An 18,434-nucleotide genomic window follows, 5' to 3' on the forward strand; every position below is an offset into this window, starting at 1 on the left:
TGGACTGAGAGAGGAAACCGGATCACTGGGAAGAAACCCACCCAGGCACGAGGAGAACATGCAAACTCCACACAGAAAGGCCAGGGTTGACCAATAGGTTGAACCCAGAGCCTGCTTGCTGTCAAGCCACAGTGCCACCCTCGGCGTCCATATTTCTGACCAAAACCACTTCGTAACGACCACCTTCGAACTCACACCCGTGAGCCTCTGATGAGGTCTTGATGGCACCTCTATCTTTAAGAAGCCACAGCCAATTACAAAAAAGGGGACGTTCCTGATTAAAAATCAAAACGTCTGTCATACATCCATACTGCGCAGGCGTGTAAAGAGCTGTAGAGTCGGCGCATGCGCGGTGTGATTGTGGTTTGTTTATGCGCTGTAAAAAAAAAAAAAAAGCGAGAGCGTAATGGCGGCGAGCAGGCTGTGATGAGCTAGCGAAAATAGCTATTGGACTCACTGTCACACTTCGGGAAAGATCACAGTCTCTCCTCACACACGCGCGGAAACTGCTCAAAATGCAGATCACACTGAAAACTCTGCAGCAGCAGACGTTTAAAATCGACATCGACGCAGAGGAGACGGTGAGAGAGATTCACTCGGTTTAAGGGCTCGAGACACGGGGCCGCGAAAGTTGGGTTGTGGCTAAGCTATGCTAACGATACACACACACTGCATAATCCGTGTTTGTGACCGATATAAGATACTAAAAACGTCACATGTGTAAACTGAATACTAGTTTATCTAAATTATTAACATTTCCGGAGAATGGCGTGAACTGTGTGTTAGTTGAGTTGTGAGAGAAAAGTTGAGAACGCCAATTCAGAGATGCTAAGCTAACTAGCTAGCTAGCTACCTCTGCTATCCACGTTAGCGTGATTACTAGTTAGCATGTTTGACATCAGTAGTCCTGAACTTGGTGTGAACGTTTTAACATATTTTAAGACCCAATTTCTGATACAGTACTTTTATTTATTATTTAAGAAAATGGTACCAAGTTTGTTAGTTAGCTTTTCTGCCCTTTGGCTAATTGTATAGTTAACGCTAGCTGACGTTTACGAATAAAACTCTGTAGTCATTAGGAAACCGTGCTGAGCAACATGATCTTTATTTATTAACTTTTTTTTGTATAGCATAGTTTTCGTAAATGGTGCTTTTTTTTTTTTTTTTTTTTTACTTTTAGCTACGAACACGGGGCTGATGTGCTAACGTGAGCAAGCTAGCATGCTAGCATTGCGTGGCCTGCTGAATCACACTTAAGTTAACTGGATAATTAGCGAACTTAAATTCAAGGGTTTTTTTTGCTCATTTGAATGCAAATGAGCACTTTTTTTTTGGTTACTCCGTTTTCACCTGATAGGGATCACCGATGACATGGCTTTATGAAAACATGATAAAGGTGAGGGAGAGAAAGTTGAGGTCGGGCCTGAAGCCGTGCAGCTGCAGGAACTGTAAATCATGTTCACACCAGCACTCTGAACCACACTTAGATATGAATGTGTCTACAGTCTTTTCTAAAAGGGGGGGAAGACACGTGTGTGTGAGAGAGAGAGATACACATCCATACTATATGGTGGGAGATCTATATATATCCACACATGCATACATTGGCATGTTTTGTGTGTGTTTTTAATACAGTGGTCCCTCTGAGTTCTGAAAAATGTTCTGATTTTTTTTTCCTCGAGAAATCAAGTCAAAGAAATTATTCACGTTTTTAATTTTTTCTTCACTTGGTCTGTTTTTTTTTTTTCTTCCCCTCACTTACTGACATATCAAAGTGGACTTAATGCAGGTTTATACCAACCAAGCTGACACAATTCAAATATTTATACAGATAAAGGCCTCTCCATTTACATATAAAACTTAGGCTTCACTCCAGTCTCTAATAATTTGGTTTTGGTTGCCCTGCGCACCATCAAACTAAAATAAACCTCTTTAGTTTGCGCTTACTTAAGGTTATTTTAGCATGGAATTATTCCAAAGAGGTATTAGGACTCCCCTTACCCTTTACTTCAACACACAACCTGATTTACAGTTGAAAAGAGTCTTGGACCAACCAACAGTGGAGTCCTGTAGCTTTAGAAGCTGAACACAGAAGGACACTGCGTTCATTATATGTTCGCCACGGGGACTCGACACGTCATGCCCCATGGAACATGGCCCCCTTCAGTTGCTTGCCAGCTGATAGCACTTTCACTTTGGCAAGGGTGTTTTTAAAAAAAAAAAACACACACACACACAGACCCCTGTCCGATGTGCTCCTGGACGGTCGGGGCTCTGAGTATTTTTTCCCTGGGGCTGTTTCAGCCCTTAAATTATCTTCAGTGTTTGAAGACCACTCAAAAAATCTTCTTCAGCCTAGACTGTGCCATTGTTTCATTCATGCAGCGATAATTACACCACCACACCAGGCCTATTAAGACACATTGCTGTTGGTCAAAAACTTGGCGCTCATTTGGTCATTGTGTAGTCGATTTTTATTGGTCACAAGCACGTGCTCGTTGTTTACACTCTGACTTCACGCCATCTTTTCACTGGGGTTGGGATTTATGGAGTGATTTTCTAGAAAAGATGACAAATACAGTCGTCATTACGGTTAGTAATTTTCTTTTCGTCACTGATGGTTTGTCAGTGGGAACCATATATGTGTATATAGCACCAAACAAATGGTGCTTTTTGAACTTTTTAAAAAAGCAGGATGTGTGTATAAAATTTATCTTAATTTGTGTATATGTGGCATAGCTGTCCACTGCTCTGGGTATATGTGTGGGCTCATTTGTGTGTGCATGTGTTCACTGCTTCAGATGGGTTAAATGCAGAGGAAGAATTTCACTGTGTGTACGTGTGACAAAGGCTTCTTCTCATATCAGACATCACTACTGTTTGGTTCTGATTGGTAACAAGGTGGTGTTGAACTTTCTGTTACAGCAGCTCTGACAATAGTGTAGCTGTAAGTCACAAATGTACTCCTAATAAATTATTTGTATACGTAATCGTATGGGGCCAAGTAAAATCAAGGATTAATTTCACTTGTGATTTCGAAGTTTCGCGACGAGGGCAATTTCAAAACTTCGAAATCATGAGTGAAATTGATCCTTAATTTTACGAGGAGCCATATGATTACTTGTTTATAATATATAGGGCCAAATTCATACTTCGGAAGCCATTCAAGTTCACAACATTTTGTCATTCACGTTTTCTGAACCAATCAGGGTGCAAGACTATCAGTTTCTAAAGCATTCTTTGTTTTCGCAAATCTCTTGCTTTTCCCTCGAGGACTTTTCGTGATTCTTGAAAAGTAACATCTTTCAGGATTGATCCCGGATATTTATCTTGTCTCGGATGCCGATCCAGTGCTGCCTGCATTACTTTAAGAGAGTCTGGTTCGTAGTTTTCCCCATTTTCTTTCCTCACTTCTGCATAGAACTGCGATAGCATCTTGTCTAACTCACAGCATTCATATGCCACTAGATAGTTGTTTATTTGTCTTTCTGCGGCCCATTTCTTAAACACGGAAAGCCAAAAATTCATACTTTTGGTATTTTCATTTTCGCTTGCAACTTTCAATTGGTTTATCATTTCTTCGTCAAATATAGCGGATCACGGCATTGCTGAGTCAGCCATTTTGTTGACACAATTTGCTAATTTTTGTAACCGTAACCCAGCAACGAATTAGCCAATACCATTTCAGAAATACAGCCCCGTGTTAAGGAAAAAGCCCTCCTTGATTGACCAATCAGAATTGAGTAATTTGGCCCTATATATTACAACTATAGTAACAACTCATTCGCAGGAACTTATGTGCCAGAAGTTCCACATTATTTCTGTATAACAGACTGGTGCTTTAGACCTTATCATTACCAGAAACAGTCATTTTTAAATCAATATTTTGTAATTATTATTTATTATTTTATTAAATGGGATAATGTACAGCGAGTAATTATTGTGAAATAAACCTCTCTGGAGTGATTCGAGATCTTTCTGCTTCTTATTGGGACCCTGCATCTCTCTGTCAGGGTTTATTTCATAGTAGTGACTGGCTACGTAAAGCAAGCGATAACAGGAACTCGCTTGGTTCCACAGTATTAAATGTAACTTAAAATACCTGACGTGTTAAGTGCTGCTGTGGTATAAGAGGAATAACATCTGGAACCAATCTGTGTTAGGAAAATAAGAATCCTCTGTGTATTAACAGTAGCTACTCCATCACACCACCCTGTCACTCAGTACTTTTACTAAAGCAGCACACCGATATGTCCTAAGGGTATTCAAACTTTTGCACAATAGACTAAATGTAATTGGAACACAATTTATAGTTCATTAAAAGTTGTTAAATGTAACTTCCACAAACAAAACGAGGACAGAGTACCCATGGATTAAATCTGACTTTTTCCTCTGTCATTCTTTATTTGGTGTGTGAGAACATGTATGGAAACTTGAGCTGTGTTTCAAACTGTGCAGTAGTGTGGGTGCTTAGTGAGATGTAATAACTGGATGATTATGCTAGAATCTGAGAGATGATTTTTGGCACTGCACTACGAACATGTATCAACTGTGTAGTCATCTTTGCGGTGTATAGTGTTAGATTGAAGTACTCGGTGTGTTTAAGAAACAGCTTCCAAAATGCAAAGTGTCCATAATTGCAACATTTTGTGATCAATATTTATTGGGGAGTGTGTGTACAGTGCATGCTCCCACTGTACCGCTGAGCTGTCTGTTTGTTTATTTTCCAGGTAAAGGCGTTAAAGGAGAAAATTGAGAATGAGAAAGGAAAGGAGAGCTTTCCTGTTGCTGGACAAAAGCTGATCTATGCAGGTTAGTCTTTCTCTCTGTGTATGGGCTGAGAGGAACAGTGTTTGGATGGGTGGTGTGGTGGTTAACACTGTCACCTCACAGCAAGAAGGTTCCGGGTTTGAGCCTCATGGCTGACGGGGCCTTTCTGTATGAAGTTTGCATATTCTCCCCATGTCTGGTGTGGGTTTCTTCCGGGTGCTCTGGTTTCCCCCACAGTTCAAAGACATGCAGATTAGGTACAATAGGGCCATTGTACCTAATTGGCGCAAGCTGCGGTGGTTTCCTAGCCATAATGGATGTACATGTATATCTCACTATGGCAAAGCTAAGTTTTGTTTTTGTGTGAGAGAGACACATGGAGGGAGAGAGAGATGGACAGTGGCTGTGTTGATGTGCAAAACGTTTGCTGCTCTGAATTAATTTATTCCAATTGCAGATTCTTCTGTTCTGTTGGATTATAAAGGGATTATCCACCTTGTTTATTTGTATAAAATTTTAATTCAGATTGACCTTGGTGTGTTCTGTTCGGACTGAGGTATCGACACAAACTTGTTCAATTCTGATTGAACTCACATTTAATAAAATATTCTTAGTTGTGTATAGGGGGGGGGGGGGGGGGCATTGTGGGCCATGAGAGGTGCTATGACAATGAGGTGAGAGAATCAAGAAGAGTGAGAGCAAGAATGAGACGGGCAGGAATGAAGATGTGGCTGATAAATTGTCTAATTATTTTGCTGATTTTGCTCTGCAGGTAAAATCCTAAATGATGACACCGCACTAAAGGAGTATAAGATAGATGAGAAGAACTTTGTGGTTGTCATGGTAGCAAAGGTAAGTAATGAATCTCTCTGATCAAACAAAATGCTAGTTTTATATTTTCTATTCAGTTTTTAATGAGTTCAGCAGGAGAGTAGTGCTGTCGTGGTCATCACACAAAGCTACAGATCTGTGAAATTAGTCATGTGAAAAACAAGTACATCACACGGAAATTGTAGATTCTCAACATTTAAACAAGCAAACATTTCACTCTTTATGATGCCTACAGACAAAGATAATATACTCCAACAAATGACACAGAAATTGACATTTTTGTAGTTTTCATAATTTAAAGAGTTAAAAAAGAAACTGGGAAAAAGTACACGTTTTGAAGTCCATAAAACTAGAATCAGGTGTTTCCAGATTACATGCCGTTGATTTGGAACCTGTCTTAGTTAAACCTGACATCTAGGGTCTGGTGTTATCATGCCAAGATCTAAAGAGCTCTCTAAGGACCTCGGGGGGTTGTGGATGCTTATGAATCTAGCAAGGGATTTAAAACTCTCTCTAAATATTAGAAATAAATCATTCCACTGTAAGGAAAATCATCTACAAGTGGCATAGGTTTCAAACAGTTTGTAGATAATGTGAGGCCATCTGTTCAAAAGTTGACCTTTCAACAAGATAATGATCCTCAGCACACTCGCAAATCTACTAAGGAATGGCTCAAAAAGAAGAAATAGAAGGTTACGGCATGGCTTCATCGAAGCCCACATTTGAACCCCGTTGAAAGGTTGTGGGGAAGACTTGAAAAGCTCAGCACATGCCTAAGAAAACAAAAAACTTGCAACTGAAGGAATTCTGCATGGAAGAGTGGTCAAAAATTTCAGCAAGCCAGTGTCCGACTGGTGGACAATTATGCAAAACGCCTACAAGAAGTTATTTCTGTTAAAGGGGGCAATACTAGCTTCTGAAGCCAAGGGCTTAATTGCTTTCTGCACAGAAGCATATTACTTCTATTGATATATTTTTGTTGAATAAGTGATTGAAGGAGCTAATTTTCCTTCTTTTGTTCAAGAATCACTTCTCTATATGCATTGTATCAAGTGTGGAATGTTTGCTTGTTTAAATATGAAGTCTACAATTTCCATGGGATGTACTTTTATTTTTTTTCACATGACTGTAAATGGGGATCAGCTGGATCCATGTGAATCAAACAGTGGTTGCTGTGTGAATATTTTCAATTTAGCACCAGACACGAAACTAATGTAGCCAACATGTTATGAGTTTGGTGTTGCTGCAGTTTTTGTGATGCTGGACTCGGAGTGATTGAAAGAGTAAGGAGTTTTAATTAACTTACTTTTATAAAACTGTGTCAGTATTTAATGAAGTGAACATTGGGTAAAATAATAACCAAGACAAGTCAGGGTTTATTGTTCATCGATATTCACCAAGCCTGAGGTGGATAATTGTTTGTGTAAATACACAGGCAATCATTTTTTTATATATATATATATATATATATATATATATATATATATATATATATATATATAATAGAGAGAGAGAGAGAGAGAGAGAGAGAGAGAGAGAGAGTGATTCCACGCTTATGGGGACATGAACTTATTCACCTAAAACCATTTCTTTTTTTTACCATCAGGTCACAAAACATGTAATCTTTAATGAATGATATGTTAAAAGATAACTTTAATTTTCTGAGATGTAATAACATATTTATATGCCAAAGTCAAGCCTATGAGTTCCAAAATGATGTCTGTTACATTACTTCTGTTACGATTGTCCATCTCACGTCTGTTACAAATTAATTACAATCTAGCTATATACCATGTTAATCTTATTGAAAGAATGTGTATGTTTATTCTACTACACATGTTCATTAATTATATTTGCTAAAACATCACCTTCCTATGTTTCAAAAAGTAATTCTACATTGTTAAAATTGAGAATATATATGTTCACAACACTTCTGTTACGTTCTGACTTTAGCATATAAATGTTTTTATTACATCTCAGAAAATTAAAGTTATCTTTTAACATATCATTCATTAAAGATTACATGTTTTGTGACCTGATGGTAAAAAGAAATGGTTTTAGGTGAATTTTTAAAAATAAGTTAATGTCCCCATTTCAGTACCCATAAGCGTGGAATCACTCATTCATTCATATATATATATATATATATATATATATATATATATATATATATATATATATATATATATAATTTTTTTTTTAAAGACTTATTTCAAACTTCAAAAGCACCATGCAAATGTAATAAAGGTGCAGCACAGACTTGTCAATTATCTATGCCAAATCATGTAAAATACTTTGTTTTGAAATGGATAAAATGAATCAAGTCCACCTTAGTTTTGAATAATTTTAGACCAAACTTCATAACCTCTTTAGTGCTTTTAGGATCAGCATTTTTTCATAATTTGTAATTCTTCCTCGCTTACTGCGACAGTGAATGGCAGCCATTTTGTCAAGTCACTCTAGGTGATCGATCGAGAAATTTGGACTATTTCTTGATCAGATTAGTGCACATGATTTCCTATAATCACCTGCATATTTATACTAAGTTCTAATAATGACACTGCTATATTAATGCTGTGAGATGCTTCTGCAGGCTAATATTGTTAGAATTTTAGCCTAAAGCAACAGATTAGAGTGGTGTAAATGCAGCTATTACCAAAGCTGCTGCTGTTCCAGATGCTCTGCAGAACTGTGCAGGTTTAAGACTTTTCAGATTGTGTGGACTGATTATTGCAAGTGTTTTCCAGCCTAAAGCTGCTCCTGCAGCCACTCAACCTTCAACTCCTGCAGCATCAAGTAGTCCCGCCTCTAGCACTACAACTCCCACAATCCCCCCTGTCGCTGCCGCCACCACCACCACCAACACTGACACGACATCTGAAAGCAGTGTCAAAGAGGAGAAAGCAGAGGAAAAACCACCATCATCTACACCTGCCAGGTGCATCTCGCACACCTAATGACACTTCACACCTCCTGCACTCCTGAAACACTACACACACACACACACACACACACACACCCCTGACCAACAGTTGAGGTTGCTCTAACTTTTAATTGTTTTATTTCTGTAGTTTTTTGCAGTAAATGCTAAGTGAATAGATGCACTAGCTGGGTGAATACTGACTGAGTGTAACTTCCTGTCTGATGCATCTCCTGTCCTCTTTATCCTGCAGTTCTGATAGCCCGACGAACGCCAACATATTTGATGAGGCGACTTCTGCTCTGGGTAAAGATCACTCCATGAGAAGACTGCAGTGTTTATAAACCAACTGTCTTTTACAATTAGGTTGTCTAATATTCACTTGGGTGACCTTTTTAGAGCTCTGTCAAGCAGGAGAATGGTTTAAAAAAACAAACAAAATAGTGAATGTAATTGTCATTTAATTGCCATCACATTAACACCATTGTCATATCTAACACCTTACAATTTGTTGTAGGCCTATTTTAATCAAAATACTTTTTGTTCCTCTTTTGGCTGAAAATTGAAAGGGCTTATTTGGCCATCTTTTTAGTGATCTTCCCAATAATGTACAGTCCCCTCTATGATTTATTAGTACCCCTTGTAAAGATTAGTTAAAAAGGTTAGAAAAAATTCACCTTTTGGTGAAGTAGCTTCATCTTACACTGGGGGGAGAAAAATCCAATCTTGAATTGGGAAAATTTATTCAGAGAAAAACAAATCCCTCAAATAATTACTTTCAACAAACTACATGTGCCACTGTTATTGGCACCCCTGGAAATTATAGTGAACACAATGTAACAAGCATGCTTCCCATTTAAATTCAATATTTGAGTTGGTTGGAGTGTGTAGGAACTTTCACATTGGAAGCCATGGCTTACTGATTCATTGGGCTACAAATGAGGTGACGCAGAGGCCAAATTCCCTTATCTTTCCCATGTTGATGGATGACTAAGAGAACACAAACCAAATGAGGGAGAAGTGTGTTACAAAGGTCAGTGAATGGTTATTTAAAAAAAAAAAAGCTACTTGTGTGACTGTCCATTTCTACTGGTTAGGGCAATAATTAAAAGTGAACTCCAACTGGAATGGTCACAAACTTGCCTGGAAAAGGACAAGTTTATTTTGCCCTGTGTACAGTGAGGAGGAGGGTAAGAGTGTCATCAAAATTCCCAAGGATCACTTTTGGTGAATTACAAGAAAAAGTAAGATCTTGGGGTTTCCCAGTCTCCAAAACCACCATCAAATGCCACCTCTATGCCAACAGATTATTTGGAAAACATGCCAGAAAAAAATTTCAGTTAACCACAAATGTAAACACCTGAAGTTTGTGAAATGCTATTACAGCTTTGACTGGAACCGTGTTCTATGGTCTGATGTAACAAAAACGGAGATGTTTGGCAGTAAACACTCAAGGTGGGCTTGATGTAAAAATAAGAGTGGCTATAATGGAAAGAACTCAATCCCAACTGTAAAATATGGAAGTTCTGTCATGTTTTGAGGCTGTTTTTCTTCCAAAGGCCCTGGAAACCTTGTTGGGGTACATGGCATCATGGACCCTGAAATACCAGGACATTTTAAAACCTAGCTGCCTCTGCCAGGAAACTAAAACTGGGTCATCATTTGATCTTCCAGCAGGACAATGATCTAAAGCATATGTCCAAATCAACACAAAAATGATTAGCTGACCACCGAATCAAGCTTCTGCTATGGCCATCTCAGTCCTGTGAAAACCCGTGGGGGAACCTGAAGAGGAGAGGGCCGAGGACCCTGGATGATCTGGAGAGACACTAAAGAGGAATGGTCTCAGATGCCCTGCGCTATATCTCTAACCTGATATAGAATGTTACAGGAGAAATGCTGTTTTACTGGTAAAGGGAGGTTGTAGAAAGAATTAAACTCAGGGGTACCAATAATAGTGGTACATGTTGTTGGTTTTTTTTTTTTGCTTCTATAATTTCTATAATAATTTCTTGAACTTTTTTTTTCTGAATAAATTTCAGCTGAAGACTGGGGTTTTCTCTTTGTGTGAGAGATGAAACTACTTCACCAAAAGGTGGATTCCCCCCCCCCAACCCTTTTTACTAATCATTGGTGTCAATAATTGTGGAGGGCACTGTAACTAACAGATGCTTAACATTAGACAAGTATATATTTATCAAGTTAAACATACCCAGATTTTATTTTGCAGTAACGAACTCAGCCTTTGCAGAAAGCGACATGCAGGTTCAGTGCATGTGAGATTGGGAAAGGGGTGGTGGTTCTGATGATGTAATATGATCAGCAATAAACATCACTGAATATCTTGACTATGTGAAATTGTGTAGGGACAATATCCTTGCACAAGCTCCAAAAGAGTTTTGGTTAGCTGATGGCACTAGAGCTGATAATGCACAGAGGAATGTACTGTGCTGATGTAGACTTCAAAAGGCATTGAGGTGAAAGCAGTTAATGCCACATGAGCAGTCTACTTGTTAAATCATTAGCTCTAATGATCAGTGATGAATCTGTATTGTGAATTGTTTGTCTCTCTTCACGCAGTGACGGGACAGTCATACGAGAACATGGTGACTGAGATCATGTTAATGGGCTATGAGAGGGAGCAGGTGGTTGCAGCGCTGCGTGCCAGTTTCAACAATCCAGACCGAGCTGTCGAGTACCTGCTCATGGTGAGAGGGGCGGGGCAGGGAATTGGAGGGGGGTTCTGAGGGGGGGGATTAGAAGAGGGACAGGTTACAGATGAAGGAATGATGGATCACTTAAGGATGGAATGAGGGAAGAAGCATGGAAGAGTTGAGAATGAAGGAAGGATTATGTAGGAATTGGAGTTACCAGATCTGAGGGAGATCTTTTATAGAAGGATTAGAAGCGAAAGGATATGGAGTGATTGGGAAGGAGAGACTAAGGAAAGGCTGATATGGTGAGATTAGGAGTGAGGAGGAATGAAGAGGTATTGAATGATTGAGAGAGGGGGAGGGATCATGGATAGATTCAGAATGAGGGAAGGGTTATGGCTGGATTAAGAAGAGAGCGATTATGGAATGTTTAGGAATGAGAGAACATTTATTGAGGGATTGGGAATGATGGTAGCATCATGAATTGATTAGCAATGGAGAAAATCATGTAAGGACTGGGAATGAGGTAGGGCTTAGGAATGAGATTGTAGAGGAAAAATTAGGAATAAGGGAAGAATTATGCATGGCTTGGGTTTGAGGTAGTGATTATAGACATTGGGAATGTTGGAATGAAAGGACTTGCATAGGGATTAATGATGGAGAAATTACAGAGGGGTTATGGATGGATTAGCAAGGGTTTGTTGAGATTAGGAATGAGGCAAGGATTGTGAGGGATTGGGTCGGAGGGGGTAATTGTGGAAGTGTTCGGAATGTGGAGGGAGATTTGGATTGATGGGAATGTGGAGGGAGACTGTTGGTGTGAGTAGGATATTTGCGTAAGAGGATTAGGAATGAGGGAGGATATTGATGGATATATTGGGGATGATGAAGGGTGTGCTATAATCGGGATGGAGGACTGCTGTTGCATTGTCTGTATTGGCACATTTACACATGCTGAAAGTTTACTTTTCTAAATTTGTGTGTAGGGAATTCCAGTGGAGAGTGAGGGGAATGTGGGAGGCTCTGATCCTGCAGCTCCAGCAGGGGGCGCACCGGCTGCTCCCACAGGACTTTCATCTCCATCCAGCACAACACCTACGCAACCCACTGGGGGATCAGCAGGTACACAATCATACAACCAAATATATGCACACAGTCATCACTATAGCATCCACACTAATTTTCCTCAAGGAAAAGAAAGTTCATGCATTATTTTATTCACATCAACAGCCTTTTTAACAGATCAAGTTAAATGTATTAAAAATAAACTGCATTTCTACAAACTAATATAAGGTATGTTTAGGGGTCCAAGCATAAAGTGCTGAAACACGATTATTTTTTTGCTTTGGTTCTTATTCTTTTTCTCACCTATATTGAAATATTAGCAGACCAGCCTATCAATCATAGAAACGTGACACTTGGCTAATAGATAAAAGTCTCTCCTGCTACTCAGGCAAGCTTAACCCAGTCAGCCTGAGTTTGGTACCATGGTGCAACGTTGTATGTTTTGCCCCATATTTTGAGAACCTGGAGTCCTAGAGACCAAATTATTTCATCCGATTCCTTTGCTAATTATGTAATCTGCAGTTTGACCCATTAAGCTCCACTTGGATTTTGAGCCAATTTGCATAACTTGTGGAACCTACTTTGCAAACTAGTCCTAGGATTTTTGTCGTGTCTTAACAAAATTGGTGTCAAACATGTTGACATTTGTAAACCATAAGGCTGCCACATGCACCACAGCTTAATTTACTCAAACTGATCATGCAAATATTCACGAGTTTATGGATTTGCATGAAAATTGAAAGATGTATACAGGACCAGATTCTGGAATCATGTACAAATTTGAGGCATGGTTACGCACAGGGGAGTTCCAAGTTCTGATAACTGTTTCTCAGGGACTGCAAGCCCAATAAAGTTGAAATTTGGTGCACTACATCTTTTGGATTTTTAATGGCCCTATTACTTAAACATGGCTCCCATTGGCCAGGCAGTTTTTAGCAGGTATTTGATAGGGTTGCCACTGAGATATTTTAACAGAACCTGAATGGTAGGTCCCTGTAAGGGACGCGATGCAGTTTGTCTAATTGTAGGATTTTTACTCTTTCCAATGTTATTTCAGTGCCGTGTATTACTTCAGCGAATGAGTGTGGACTTCAACAAATCAAACCATGTTGATTATTTGTAAATCATATGACAGCCACATTGCGCGTCAGTCCTAGTGGGTTGGAGGGCTGCTTGCAGGGATTCATACAAAAATTGTGAAATTATTCAATTTATAATGGATAATTAGTGGTTTGACTTGAAATGGTATGTATAATTTGTTTTTCTTGTGGGTTTTTTTTTATTTTATTTTTTTATTTTGTGTGTAGCTAATCCTCTGGAGTTTCTGAGGAATCAGCCTCAGTTCCTGCAGATGAGGCAGATCATCCAACAGAACCCTTCACTGCTGCCTGCCCTGCTGCAACAGATCGGCCGAGAGAACCCCCAGTTACTGCAGGTATGTGTGCACCCATGCATGCACACAGCCCCAGTTACTGCAGGTACACAAACATTTTACTATACTAATGAGGACCTTGTCAGGCTGCCTTCTTCTGAGGACCACCCTTTCTCATGGTATTCAGGCTTTGGCCCCCTCAGTGGCTACAGACAGACATACGACACATTACTTTTAGATTTCCAACACACTCAAGCAAATGTGTAGAATGTCGCACAAGTGAAGACCGGCTGTTGATCGGCTGGTGGAATCGGTGGTATTTTCTGATTGGCCACGGGTGCGACATAAACCTGACAGGGTGGAAGGGACCACCTGGTGCTTTATTGGCTGCTAGTAGTCGGCATATCAGATGCTCGCTGGCCGTCGTCGTGCAGACGGTCATCTGAGTTTCCAAATCGGTTGTTGTTTAATTCTTGCATATTTTCTATCGTGAATACTGTTATTAAAAAGCTTCTCTGCTTTCTAAAGAAATTTATCTTAAGATCTGTTCAGTACTTTGGGAGTAACGGCAGGTTGAGGTGTAGTTTCAGTGTGAATGTACAAATCCTATTCTCAGAAAAGCTGGGATATTTTTTTAAATGCAGTAAAAGCAAAAATCTGCAATTTGTAAATTCTCAACTTTAACTGACAGCTACAAAGTACTGACTTTTAATGTTTTGGCTGACTAACTTGACTGTTTTTATAAATAAGATTTTTTTTTAAATTTTGATGCCACAACTATTGTATATAACAATATACATGATCATACACACTATCAGTTATTATATCCATGGAATACTCAAAGCAGCTCAGCACCATTTATCCAAAGATGCAAAGGGGAATGTACACAATTTTCTGCTACTATTTCAGGTATAGTTGTAATAGTGTAGATCTGTTGATAGGACTGTGTTCAGTGTTATTCCAGTGGGGAATGTGTTGATCATAACAGAGAACATGCATGCCCAGTCATACACACAGCTTCTGATCAGTCACGTGGATAAATAATCGCAGAAGATATTCAGTGTTGGATTTTGATTATTTTATAAAGTCTCCAAAAATACATTGCAGTTCAAGGCTGGATTAAAAAGCTTTTAAAAGGGATCCTGGAGCGTTCATCAGCAAGGAGCAGCATCAGCCTTCTGAACGTGGGTCAGACTGTGTATTTCCCAAAATAAAGATATAATGACTGTTATTTAACGTTTAATGTCCGATGCGACAGTGTTGTCGGAGGACAAAAAAAAAATGTGCTCCTATTTGTTGAACATTGTTTGTACAGTGTTTGACAAGGTGGGAGGAGTTGGACACATTGATTCTGCCACTTTTGTTATTTCAGATAGCGTTGGCTACAACAGGTGAAAATATTTTAATATCGTTTTGGTTTCTGTGGTAACTAAAACAGTATGTAGGACTAATTCTCTATAGACTATATGGACAGTGTCTTGGTTTCTGTATTTAAACTGGACCTTCTGCATCTGGTTGATGCATAAACCTCATACAGTCAGGACTTCCTACCAAAGTGGAGCATTTTACAATGCGAGACATGGTGTAAAGTGACATGAATTTTCAACCATATTACGCTGTCTGCACAGAAATGCAAATCATAATCCTGAGAGAGAGAAATTCTTGCTAGACAAACATGTAGTGTGAATAATTACACCAACAAATATGGGCTTAAATAGTTTGCTGGTTTTAAATTGACTGAATAAGAATTTGCAATATTTTTAGTCTCTGGACAAGCCACGCCCATGCTGGGAAAATATTTTCCCTCTAAAAGCATTGGCCAATCTCGGGTTTAGAGTGGGCTGACCACAGCCCAGTCAGAAAAATCCTGCTCTTTACTTCAGTCAACCCACTGGTACAGGAGTGTGACCTTTTGAGTCACTGCACAAGCAAATGTCAAATTTGGCGTTTTACTATTCATATAAGGGCCTCAAAGAAACCTTGTCGCATGAGTCTGTGGTCATAAGAGGCCATTTTAAGCAAAAACTTGAAGTCCAGTATTTTGGACCTCACTTCCCAAAATGCTCACACTAGAAGGTAGGACCTCAATAGTTGGACCTCACAAGTACAGTAATATGAACACACATGCAGTGCAGGTAGCTGTAGGACTCACATTAACGCGCATTCTTGTGTGATTTTTGTGTTTTAAGTATTTTATGAAATCTCCTGTTTTCCCCAAAATAAAATCGCCAGTTAGTTCCAGCTCATCATCCAATCAAGTTTTTTGTTGTGCATGTACCTTTTCTTTCATCAGCAAATCAGCAGCCACCAGGAGCAGTTTATTCAGATGTTGAATGAACCAGCACAGGAAACGGGGCAAGGAGGTGGAGGGGGTGTGTCTGAGGCTGGGGGTGGGCATATGAACTACATCCAGGTCACGCCCCAGGAAAAGGAAGCAATTGAGAGGGTGAGTCACATTGGAACGCTACACCATGTTCACCACATGGTGCACTAGTCCATGGAATTGAAACAGCCATCAGGGGTCTGAGATTCACTACACACTGAAGGGAGTGCTGAATGTAGACCTTCGCAGCAACTGAGGAAAATTGTGACCTAAAGAGAGGTTATGCAAATACTATGGCCTGTGTGCAAATGCCATTTCCGTGTTACAGCACCTCTGTCACTTCTCGGTAGAGCAATAAACTATTAACCTATACCTTAAGTTCAAGCTGTGTTTTGTTGTAAAAGTTTTACGGGCTAATCATTCTTTTTCCAGCGTGTTTTGTTGTGTGCATGTGGTGTTCCAGATTTTCCCATTTTGGGGGTCACGGTCACAATGGGTTCATATTTTTTTTTAATTAAACTTCCGGTTCAAATGCATATCGTGTCATTGCATTACAACCTTAGTGTGTGTTAAGACCACGATGAAACACTAACCCCTTATCTTTTCTTTCACATCTGTAGCTAAAGGCACTTGGATTCCCAGAAGGACTTGTTATTCAGGCCTACTTCGCTTGTGAGAAGAACGAGAACTTGGCTGCCAATTTCCTTTTACAACAGAACTTCGATGATGACTAAAAGCTCTTTGGGTTCTTCCCCCTCCCAATTCACCCCCCCCCCTTTTTTCCCCCTCCCCCCCAGTTAATCATATTGCAAAAAATAGATAAAATCTTCATACATAACCCCTCTACAGGCAGTCTTGGTCTATTTTTCTTTACACACTGGATGACTCGTCTGTTTTCATCTGCTTTTATGAAGGCGAGCATGTTCATTTGGGAAACTAAGTAAAAAGCATAATCAAATTGCCTCCTTTGACCTGGATTTTTTTTTTTTGGCTTGTATTCCTAATTAGTTTTGTTGAATGCAGGTTTAAAAGGGTTCATCCCTATTTTTTTTTCTCCAATCATTTTGAACATTTGTGGCTGAGCTGCGCATACAACTTATGTTCATTGTTAAATTTTTCTTTCACTCATGTTCATGCCTTCTTTCACAGTTGAACGGTATTAGGGACCCGAAACACAATTTTAAACATTAAAAAGATTTTTAAAGCAACGCGGTTGCCGTATATATTTTGTTTTCGTTGAAATACGATCAGCTTTTCTTTGTAGTGCATGAAATGCAGATGTTTCTGTAACTGCAAAACTCATGAACTTCTTTTAAAGGTTAAGGCATGTCCACATGTTCCACATTGATTAGTGTGGACAGTTCCACGTTCTGCACATTTAGTGTTCTTTTTACAGGAAGAAATAAAAGTTTTCAACATAAACACATATCTGTCTGTAAGCTTGTTAACTGTAAGCAGTGAGCTGTAAATCCTTGCCAAACAAAGCACTGCACTCATGAGGAAATAAGTGATAGAGAGATGAACAGTATTGGGTTCTTAAAGAGAGATTTAAGATTTCTGTACAATCTTACAAAAGCATAACTGTTTTAAAATTGTTTCTGATCAGTGATATGGTCATGACTGTTTACATTCATTGCCATATCCAGAGAGCGCAGAGGGTAAGTGAGAACCATGAAGTAAGATTAACTGACACAATAAGGGGGGGGGGATAGAGGATTGTCTCTCTCCAGTGTGCAGTACATGTACTGAGGAACTTTAATTACTGTGGTAAAATCAGATTTTACATCTTTAATCCGATTAGAGTGATCATGACAACTTGAGTAATGTGATAACTGCTGAGATCAGATCATTAGTGTCAGAAATCTGATTATAATTAAATCCCTGGTGTTTAAAGACATTTGCCTTTGGCTGAAAGAAAAAAAGGGGGGGGGTTAACTTGTTACAGTGAGTGTACAGTTCTACTGTATTTCAGCTGAAGTGAAGCTGATGATTCGGCAGCTGCTGTAACAGTTAAATTCTCAAGTTGTCAGTGTGGTTTTTTTCTGTAGATGTTTGTTTATTTAAAAAAAACAGAATAGAGGAGGAAGAGGACTAACTGCTGTACTTATCTGACATAAGAGACATGAAGAGCTAGAGTGAATGTTCTGAGTCCGCACACCACAAACTTGGAATCATCTTCCCAGAATGTTTTCATGTTCGGCAGAAAACATGAAGACTGCAGAAATGCAGAGCCCTACTGGTGACTTTTTATATATATCTCATTATCTCTAGCCGCTTTATCCTGTTCGTTCTACAGGGTCGCAGGCAAGCTGGAGCCTATCCCAGCTGACTACGGGCGAAAGGCGTGGTACACCCTGGACAAGTCGCCAGGTCATCACAGGGCGCATATGCATGCATATATATATATATATATATATATATATATAAAATTAAGTGTGGCCATGTATTAGTGTGATGTTTTGTTAGCGCATTCCCCTCTGTCTTTGAATGAAAGTCCCA

General features: G+C 39.3%; 1 protein-coding gene across 1 annotated transcript; it reads left to right on the forward strand.

Moving 5' to 3' along the window:
* Positions 1 to 343: 343 nt before the first annotated feature.
* On the forward strand, positions 344 to 17,361 carry rad23b (RAD23 homolog B, nucleotide excision repair protein). The gene is made up of 10 exons (XM_060936019.1): positions 344 to 581; positions 4,731 to 4,812; positions 5,543 to 5,622; positions 8,349 to 8,539; positions 8,775 to 8,827; positions 11,102 to 11,229; positions 12,162 to 12,297; positions 13,548 to 13,675; positions 15,906 to 16,058; positions 16,556 to 17,361. The coding sequence occupies exons 1-10, from the start codon at positions 516 to 518 to the stop codon at positions 16,667 to 16,669; spliced, it is 1,131 nt and encodes a 376-aa protein (XP_060792002.1). The 5' UTR covers positions 344 to 515; the 3' UTR covers positions 16,670 to 17,361.
* The last annotated feature ends 1,073 nt before the right edge of the window (positions 17,362 to 18,434 follow it).

Source organism: Neoarius graeffei, chromosome 12 (genome assembly GCF_027579695.1).
Source record: "Neoarius graeffei isolate fNeoGra1 chromosome 12, fNeoGra1.pri, whole genome shotgun sequence".
Taxonomy (NCBI): domain Eukaryota; kingdom Metazoa; phylum Chordata; class Actinopteri; order Siluriformes; family Ariidae; genus Neoarius; species Neoarius graeffei.